Source organism: Triticum dicoccoides, chromosome 6B (genome assembly GCF_002162155.2).
Source record: "Triticum dicoccoides isolate Atlit2015 ecotype Zavitan chromosome 6B, WEW_v2.0, whole genome shotgun sequence".
NCBI classification, from domain to species: domain Eukaryota; kingdom Viridiplantae; phylum Streptophyta; class Magnoliopsida; order Poales; family Poaceae; genus Triticum; species Triticum dicoccoides.
The window spans coordinates 509,369,709-509,379,801 of record NC_041391.1 but is presented as its reverse complement, the minus strand read 5'-3'; the positions used below and the strand labels follow the sequence as shown (position 1 = coordinate 509,379,801).

General features: G+C 44.3%; 1 protein-coding gene across 1 annotated transcript; it reads right to left on the bottom strand.

Annotated features, from left to right (window-relative positions):
- Nucleotides 1–1,823: 1,823 nt before the first annotated feature.
- On the bottom strand, nt 1,824–9,710 carry LOC119325671 (lysophospholipid acyltransferase 1-like). Its single transcript, XM_037599387.1, has 8 exons — nt 9,328–9,710; nt 6,620–6,675; nt 5,940–6,163; nt 5,467–5,863; nt 4,673–4,758; nt 4,202–4,265; nt 3,992–4,104; nt 1,824–2,219 (listed from the first exon to the last, which is right to left on the bottom strand). The coding sequence occupies exons 1-8, from the start codon at nt 9,627–9,629 to the stop codon at nt 2,079–2,081; spliced, it is 1,383 nt and encodes a 460-aa protein (XP_037455284.1). The 5' UTR covers nt 9,630–9,710; the 3' UTR covers nt 1,824–2,078.
- Between the last annotated feature and the right edge of the window lie 383 nt (nt 9,711–10,093).

Sequence of the window (10,093 nt, the reverse complement as noted above, 5' to 3'; positions counted from 1 at the left end):
CAAAACAGGCGAGGGGAGGAGCCTCGACCACGGAAAGCGCATCCGAATGCAAGCGTGCCGGCTCGTAACCCGACGTCCGGTGCAGCAGGGGCAGACCGGGGGACCCGATCAGCGCAAGTGCAACGGATGCGGCGCAAGAATTGGCGAGTCCTCTGCACGTCCACGCGGGGCATGGCGGGTTCCATCTCGAACAGTCGCCAAACGAACGGGGCCGCCGTCGTCGACGCCACCTGACGTACTCGCATGGGGCTCCGCTGCACAGCGCGGCGCGAGTGCGCGCGCGTGATGGATTTGACTCGTTTTACGGGACCGCTGCTGGCAGTCGGGCAACAAACGCTCTGGGCTCTGGCATTTGGCATATGCATGGCATGTAGCTAGCGTTGCCCCTAGCTAGTTAAAGCTGGTAGACGCACGCACAACCCACAGTGAACTGACTGCCGACTGATGACAAACTGAAATTGGCAGCGACTCCTCCGTAGCACGCGCGCATATAGTGACTCTTTTTTTGTCAGCAAGGTTTATAGGCACGCACGCACGCTGCGAAGCTCGGGCTGCCCGCTATACACCCCTCTCGTAGCCTCGTGTCGTCCGCCCGGCAGGCCACGGCGGCCGATTGATTACTAGTAGTAGTATGAAACTGTCCTGCGTACCGGCGTGCGCTCTGCACGTCCAAGCTAGTCTCCGGGGTCACCAGCAAGGCCGATCGCAGGTGGTATGTCCCATGCCCAGGCCACGCTGCAACGGGTGCCCGAGTGGAAGACGGCTCCTGCTACACAAGCGAGCGCGTGCGCGGGACGGCTCGTGGCGCAACAGCAAGCAGACGAGAGCAATGCTGGTTTTGACATGCGCGGAAGAGGCTTTCTTCAAGGTGCTCAACCGGGGCCGCGGACTTTGAATTCATGGGCGTAACGCAACAGTAGCGCGACCAAAGCTATTGAAGGGCAAGATGGGCTGCGCTCTGTCTTCCATGTCTCGAGACAGAATATATTCACATATATTAGCTACAAGGAAAAAAGTTCCATTGAACGTGGTAGCAGCTAAAACCACCTCTTTCTGCAGCAAAATTCATGCATTTTTTTTAAAGAAGCGGCTGTTTCTCTGGTGTGCTATAGGAAAGGGGAGATGAAGCATTATCGACTGCGAAGCATGCGCCGCTCGTGATGCCGCACCAGAACGAGTGCGGGATCAGATCATCACCATGATTGCAACTGGAACCCGACCAGGGCAGCCAGCAGTCGTGGCCACGACCTGATCAACGCCACGCTACGTCGCATCACTGACCCTTTTCCTGCATAGCATTGTACAGCACACTACGCTGCCCGCCCTCTAGTGGTCGCGTCAGAAGAGCAGAGCACCAAGCGGGCACTTTCAGGCCATGCATGCATGCACTTGCCGTGGCCCCGGCACAATTACAATTGGACAAACATGAGGCCAACAGCGCCAGAACCACCGCCACTGCATATCAATCAATCAGCAAGCCGGACTTGGACCGGACCGGAGCACCCATTGGTTCACGCCGCTATAGCACCATTTATATGACCCGAGCAGAAAGACGCGTCAGATACATTCCAACTCATTCGTTGTCTATGACCAAGGTCTGTCTTTCTGGTGATCTCGGCCTCAGCTTCAGCCGCCATCGCACCAAAACTGCGTTCAAAGCGAGTGCTGCAGTAGTCAAAAGACGAATGTTTGTTCTAGGAGCTCCAGCTGCTACCGACTCGGCACGATGCAACACGACTATGAACCAGCAACAGCGTTCACACCTCCATACGCAGCCAATAGGAAGGTGCGGAAATACACATCAGTTTGAATAGAGCCAGGCAGAAAAGGTAAATGAATAACATACAGCTTAGGGCCAAGAATCATGTGTTGCATGTGTGGTAAAACAAATGGGTGATCAGCCCGACGAAACAACAGGTTTTTAATGATTGGTCAATTACAATGGAGCCACCACATTATCCTTTTTGCTAAATTTTGATATTGTTTCACAAAGATGGAAGTAAACTGAAAACTATCTTGACATAATCATCATTGAAGCTTCGTAACTCATCTATGTAAAGATCAATTCGCTCTGTTCCTCATTCTGCCTTGCGAGCCTTCGGCTTCACAGGTCTCGCGGGCTTGATGACATAGCCCAGCAAGACGCATAGAATAGGAACGATTGTGCCGACATAATACACACTCTTGTAGGATGCTAAGGTCTCCTGGAAGCTCAGTACCTTGAGGAAAACGAAAACATAGAACATTGTAAATATTAGTATGTTTTATGTGGAAGATGATTGAGAAAGGCATAAGTTCCACATACTAGAGTAGGTTCAAAGCTACTGTGGAGGAACAAAAGAATGTTAGGTATTTAACCCACGTCTTCCTTCCTCCACAAAAGACATTAATCGTACTAGTAATGCTCTAGTACCTCTAGTGCTCAATACTCGCGCTCGGCTTGCTGAATTGCCATTGAAAATTGCCATTGAACAAACGTGCTTTGCTTATTTGCCATCACACAAGCACAATTTATTGCCAATATGCCATAACGATTTAAGGAAACAAAGTATATAGGCATGTAAGTTGTAAGGTGAGCTAGATTAGTAATAGACACTACTAGTTATAGATGTGGATAGATGCAAGCTTCGGTGATTGACTTGCTCGCTGCTAGTTTTAGCTCACGGAGCTGGAAATGTCAGGAGATGGCCAAACTCGAATCAGACAAACCATTATAATCTTCGTCCTCAACTGCTGTGATGATGATGACAACGGTTCATTTGGACAGGCCCTGCAATCGTTCTACACGATTAACCAACAACGACCCATCCATTGATTCCTCTCCATCTAGCATCTAGTAAAGACACCATTCATATCAGCGACTGACTGCAGGTTTGGAGTTTGCTGGAGAGCATCCCCTTTTCTGGACTCAAACTGAATCTGGTGGTCTAGCTCGGAACCATGCTCCACGGCACCACTGCTTGCCGACACCTAGAACAGAACCACCTTCAATGTCCCCCTCCTTGGCACCTTCCTCGCTGACAGCTGCTGGGGCAAGTACAACACCATCGTTGCCTCGCTCGCTCCTCTTCTACCTCGCTTTCAGTATCCTAATTGCATCCAGGGACCATGGACCCATGTTAACCTCATCGCTGGCTGTCATTGTCGCTGGCTCTCTCTGTAAGGGCCACAAGGGGTGCCCGCCGCCACCAAGTTGTCCTCCTTGCCTGTTGCGTATGGGATCACGGCGAAGGGAGCTGTCACCGAGGTCTTGCAGTTATCCACGGTCTCCCCTCTAGGTTTTATGTAATTTGGGAGGGGGCGGGGAGAGGAGTCAGGGTAAACACCAGAATGGTCGCTGGTGGACTCGTCGGGAGGAGCAGGTGAAGGCCTGACGGAAGCTGCCCTGCCATCATCTCCTCTACTGGTGCGTCCATGGGGGAGAGAAACAAGAAGAAACAGGTGTGTGTGGGAAGTTTTGGGATTCAGATAAATAGTGACAGATATTTCGGATATTTGAGATTTAACAGAAGCACACTAACATTAACAGAAGGGTAACAGCGATGGCATATTGGCAAGAGGTTGTGTCTGTGCACTGGCGAACAACCAAAGTACGTTTGTTCAATGGCAATTCAGCAAACTGAGCGCTTGTAATGTGAAAATAAATATTTCTATCATTTTAGAATCTTCAGGTATTCTGGTGGCACATTATGATCCAAATGGAAACTTTGCTAAGAAACTAAAACACTTGCAGATCTAAGTTGTCTAAACTAAGTATGTGAAGCAACCTGGCTTTGCTACAGTTTGATTAATATCATTCTGGTTAAGTGAAACCTAAATGATACTTGCAAAACCGTATATGCATAATAATCATCAAAGGTAAGAAATTAATAAAACAAAAGGAGAAATTTAGGTGCACAGATTATTGGTCAATAGACAAGCGAACTGATCAGACTGTGTTTTCAGTTTCTACAGGGTAAAGTATAGCCAGATTCAGGGGCATGAAACTAACCTGGAAGCCAATGCATGAGTAGTTAAGCACCATCATGGTGTATGCACAATTTAGTAAGGACAGGATAGTGCGGAGGCCTGAATTGCTCACAGCTTGTTGCCATCTGTATATGACTGCATCAAAAAAGGAAGCCAAATCAGAATTACAAGCTCACACAGCTTTCAATGAAGTACACCTCAGAAATGTCAGGAAAGGGAGGGATTGAGCTACCTTTTGAACCATTTATCATCAACGCCGACTGAACAAAGAAAAACATATATCCTGGATACAGTCCCTGTAGAACGGTAAAAAATCAGACCAATGGACAAAAACCATGTAATATGAAATTTGACCAAGTATCAACCATCACAAGCCACAGCTTGCTGGACTGGCTAAGTATCAATCATCACAAGCAACAGCTTGCTGAGGAAAAAGGTTATTAATATGTCACAAATGAAGCCAGTTATTATCATGTAGAAAATGCGAGTTTGCAATGACCCATAGTGCCTCCATTCTGAAAGGCAGGTACTAAGGTTCCACTACCAGGACAATAGCAGTTCTAAATTCCCACTAGAGCATTCTAGTTTCATTTAGCTACTGTTTGTCCAACAAATTTCAGGACGCTCTGCTACATGACAAGTCCGATATATGGTGAACAGGAACTATTAATGATAAAGGTGGAGAGGGGGAAAAAAAACTCACATGCCAGATAGCACTGACTGTCTGTGTACCCAACAACTGAAGGAAACCAGGCTTCTTCCCTTTCTGAATTAACCTCTCATACACATCTGAAAAAGATAGTGGAGCAATGGCTCATGCAACTGATAACAGCACTGCTTGAATGTGTGGCATTCAATACATTATATAGGTATAACCAAAGTGCATCGCTGATCGCTCCAATTATGGCATTTGCACGAAAACAAACTGCTTGGTGCATACCATACTTAGCGCAAAGGTAAACTTCAAGCAGATGATCATTTCTCAAGGAGTCAATGATGAGACAAATTACTACTAATACACGAGTGCATAATGTACATGTACAGATTCTTGAAATCAGCTAAAGATCATGAATTACAGGCATACATGCTTCTCTCATCCACACTACAAAAAGTGGCAACCAAAAGGTTCCAAAGAATCATCAAGTGGTCAACAAAATCAATTTACAGACCCCCAAAATCTAGCATTATGTACTATCAACTAATTTTTCATTGTACAGACACAGAAAAATACTGAACCTTTTAGAGAAATTAATAAATACAGAATTAAAGATAGTGCTTCCTTGTTCTCCAAGTCTTAGATTGCACAGATATTAATAGTGGTAACTGGTAAGCAAAATAGATGCTATGTGATGCATAAAGGACCCTCAACCTGCTTCCATATTGTGTTTTCTAGTTTATACATAGAACACCAAAATTTGATGAAAAAGCATTATATCATCCAACAAAGCAAGTTGATAACAGTGATGGTCTACTGGAATATCAAGATATAGAACTTACAGTATCTTAGCCATGTGCTCACTTGAATATTCCACTTAAGTGGCAATTGAGCTGCACTTCCAGCTAGCTCGACGCCCAGAATATCAACATTTATAGCACGATCCCATTTGGCTTTTGGGGGAGAAGAATCAGACCAACCAGTGAAACCCAGGCCAGATATAATAATTGCAGCTTCTGAGACTGACCATATAAAGTAGTATTTCCAACGAGCAGTAAATCCTGACATGTATTGAAAGAAGAGCCGGTGCCAGAAACCCCATTCATAATATAGAGGCTCACTAAATCGTGAAAGCGGAAACATAGGTGACAGATACAAATATAACCCCATGCATATTCCAGCCTGAACTAGAGCACGCAGAGTAGGTAATAATGGTGAAGGAGTTGAGCTGGCCCATAACTGTTGAAGATCATACAAAATCAGGATGAAGCAAAACATGGCATAAACCTACCCAAAGTAGACAAAGGCTACTTACTCCTTTCCTTTCAGTCCATTCAAGATAATCTTTCATCTCATATACTGGTCCAGCAAAGTGGCTGCCACAGCAGAGGCAGTAACCAAAATATTCGACTAGAGAAGGCAACTTAGCCAAGCGATACTTCTTCTGAGCATCACGTAGACCCTCTTCTTCCTTCAAGAGACCATCACTGTAGTTCATTGAGCATGAAATGACTTTCAACGTTAAAACCATCAAAGCACCTGCATTGCAACCAAAAAAAAGGAATTCTGAGAAGGCATAGGAACATTGCTTGATGTTATTCGCAGTGGGTTGACAACAAGAGCTGAGGTTTGGCCTGCAAGGTTTATTTTGTACCTGCATACACTCGATTATGTTACTCCCTGCATATAACCTATGTCCAATTATTTCACTACTGTTAGATTTATAAGAGGGACGCTACACCTGACCCTCGGTAAAAGGCATCATTTTGGCTACTAAAAAATATCCCGAGAGAACACTGTTAGCTACAAGGAAGGACCACACAAGAAAAAATGGTAAAATGACGAGATAATATTAGGGGTTCAAAATTCTTAAAATATATCTTATAGTTTGAATATGTTCCATATATGTAAGTCAGAAACGCACTCAAAAATTGCATGGTGAACACTAGTTTAACTTTAAATAAGTACAAGCAACAATAAAACATTATACAATACCAGTTGCGTCGATGCCTCCCTCCTTCCACGCGTCCCCACTCATGTAGTAGACATGACTATACAACAAGAAGAAAATGTGTAAGTAACTCCGAATGTGTTAATTTGTATGTAGTATGAGGGTAAACTTAAATACATTCACAGTGTATAATTGCAAAAATTCAGCACCAAATTGTTCGCCAGCTTATTCATCATAACAAATTGGCCTAAAGTAACAAGTCGGGGTAGACTAGAGTTGAAACCCATAAGATATCGAAACCAAGTCATGGTTCTGGCACATGGATCTCCCACGCACCCCTGTCCATGGCTAAAAATAATTTACTTCTTGGATCTCCAACTTAGGTAGCTGGTTCGTTCCACTTCAAAATTTTGCATATGGAATAGAAGGGAACCCTTCTTATGGGGCCAAAAAGGAAACAGTAGCAAACACAATATTGAAAAGCAAAGAACTAGCCGACAATATATAACCATTTTATCCTTTATGCAAGTAGACTACGTGTCAAAGCTAGCTTAAACATTAAAACAAATAGTGCTCAGAGTAAGTTGGCTAATACCTATGTTCGTGTAAAAAGGGAAAAAGCTAGAAAAAAATCACGTAGGGGAGACCAGGAGTCATAGCCATTCGTTAAAGAGCAGAAATTCGGAGAAGAGAACAGACTTAGGATACCACAGATGAAACAGGAAGTGACTGCAACAACCAAAAATATTAGTGCCACAATTGGTATTGTAGCAGAACCAACAAGGAGACAGGCGTTGATCATGTCGAGAAGTTGGTGCTTTGCGGCTAATCTTCTCAGTAGTGCATGCCCTTTTTTCGAATGAGCTTTCTTCTTAGTGTGCTTTTGATGGATTTCCTATAGTGCTCTAAAACTAGCTTATGGTGTGGGATAAACCGATAAAGAGATTGACATGTCCCCAAGGAAGCCTGCTGGCATTAGCATCATTTGATCTAGCAGAATGACGTTGCTAGTGCTAGCAGGTGGGAAACATCTTATGTTCAGAATACACAAGAAACTCCTTTCATCTATATTAATATTACATTGCAACATTATGAATGAAAGACAGGATTGCATCCATGGATTTTTTTTTTGAATCAATTACCCATTTAAAGAATTAAACAGACACGCCATTATCTTCAACAGCTAAGTGAACAAAGTTCGCTAACGCATTGGCTGCCCATTGAACTAGACCTATTGTTAAGTGCTTGTTATTTTTATCTTGTCTCGATGGTATACAACAGTTGCCAAATAAAGAGTTTCTACAAATGGAAAGAATGAGTGTGTGATTAGCGTATTTTAAAGGTCATGATTTTGGATCTAGATAATCTATATGGGTGACTGGTCCGACACAGGCTATGTAGACAAAGTGGATACTTTACTCCATGTGAAAGATCGGCAAATTGATATAATCCGTAACTTGTTTGTTTCAGTAGGGAATGAAACAGGAACCAAATTAGAATGACTACCCAGACAATTGTGGCTGCTAATTTAAACTTCTAGGTAGTGAACACAAAAATTAACTGCACCATACGAGAGAACAAAGCTGAAGAGGATGGTGAGGAGGCATCAATATTGAAAAGAACGTAACTAGAATTATCACTCAACATTCATTGTCACTGATTCACACTTATAACTAGGAAATAAAAGAATAGCTGCACCTTTCTATTTACAGTAAATTTCAGTCAGAGCCTTATGGAACAGAACATCAATGTCAATGATAATGGAACAGGAATACGGCAATGCCTGCATTCATACTTCATTGAGTCAGTTTTAAATACTCAACTATAAGTTCTCAAGGTGAATAAAACATCAAAGTGTCAAGCCTGTGTGTTTGTTTATGGAATAACCATCTTCAGAAACGGTATGCCTGAATATTAATTAAGTTGATGAAAAATTATGTGGGTTTGGATGACTCCAGCTAGAATAAATAACTTCTAAGTGAACCAAACAGCATCCATTATCCGGATGGAGTCTTTGTCAGGAATATTTGGATGGGAAATATTTTCTTCCTTCCCTTAATTTCCTTCCAAATAAACATAGGTCATATTAATTCAACCCCTCGGTGTGACAGATCATAATCGCATCATAGTACCGCCAAAACAGACTTAATCTTTCAAGAGAAGAAAAAACTGATTCACATGAGTAACAAGGGGTGCCCTAATGCTTCATGAGCACACAACCAGTAAATTCTCCAATAGGAGCTGCTAAGGTACTTGGGTAAAATCTCAACATTATATGTATTCATTGCAATCTTTACGAGATCAGACGTCCAAAATTTTGCAGGCATGGAAGAAAATTCATCCTGAGAAACTCATTCTCGCCTTCAAACTATTAATCATAAATAGCACCACATGGCTAGCCAGAGAAAAGTTGAAAATCATTTCAATCAGCTCCAACATGAAATCGTCCATGACGCGGTTCCAACCACATCAGAAGCATCAAAAGCTCCATGCCGCCCACTTACGATTCCTGTGGGTTTCCAATAGAATAAACTACTGTTTAACCATGTGATGGCCCAACGCTCTGGCTCGGCTACATCTGCAGATCCGCTTACAATTCCTCCGGTTTCCTAGTCGAACAAGCTGCTGTTAGCTGTACATTTCCTGCCCTGTTCTACCCAAAATGAAGGCGTGAAAAACCATGAACCAATATTCATGATTCACCCGAAACGGTATACGACCCATGTAGACAAGGATGGAAGGAAGGTTTCACCATGCGATGAGGAAGCCGAATGCGCCGAGGAAGGTGACGAGGCCAGCTCGGCGACGGCAGAGGAGCATGGCGAGGTAACCGAGCGCCATGGGCCCGACGAAGAGGAGGTTGGAGGTGGCCCCGAAGGACAGGTAGGAGAGCGCGGCGCCGCTGAGCCCCGCGTAGAGGTGCCGCCCCGTGGCGCTCGGCACGGCGCGCCAGAGGAGGCCCGTGGGTATGGTGGCCGCGAAGCAGAGCAGGAAGCGGAGCACGGGCACCGAGACGCCGATCGCCGCCGCCATCGGCTCCATCTCGAGCCCCATCGTCGCCACCGCCACCGCCGCCGCAGAGGGGGGCGAACAGATGCGGGCGATGCAGGAATAGAGGATTTGGTTTTTTCTGAAGCGAGCTCGCGAGCCGCGTGTATATGTGTGTGTGTGTGATGGCGTGGAAACCTTGGGAAGGTATCTTCCTACAGAACACCCTTTGCTTTCTTGAATTGGCGGTCCGAAGCAACGGGAAACTTGCGGCTGTTGGGTAACGTCGAAGTGAGAAGAATTGGATAGATACGAGCGATATCGGCAAATCATTGTGGTAGTGGCGTACGCCGGTGATAATCAAACTTTTTTTTTATAAAGGTGATGAGCAAACTCAGTACTATTCACTCTGTTCCATAATATAAAAACGTTTTTTAAATTGAGTAGTAGTCACTACTTCCTATGTTCCTAAATACTCCCTCTGATTCTAAATATAAGTCTTTGAAAAGCTTTTACTATGGACCACATAA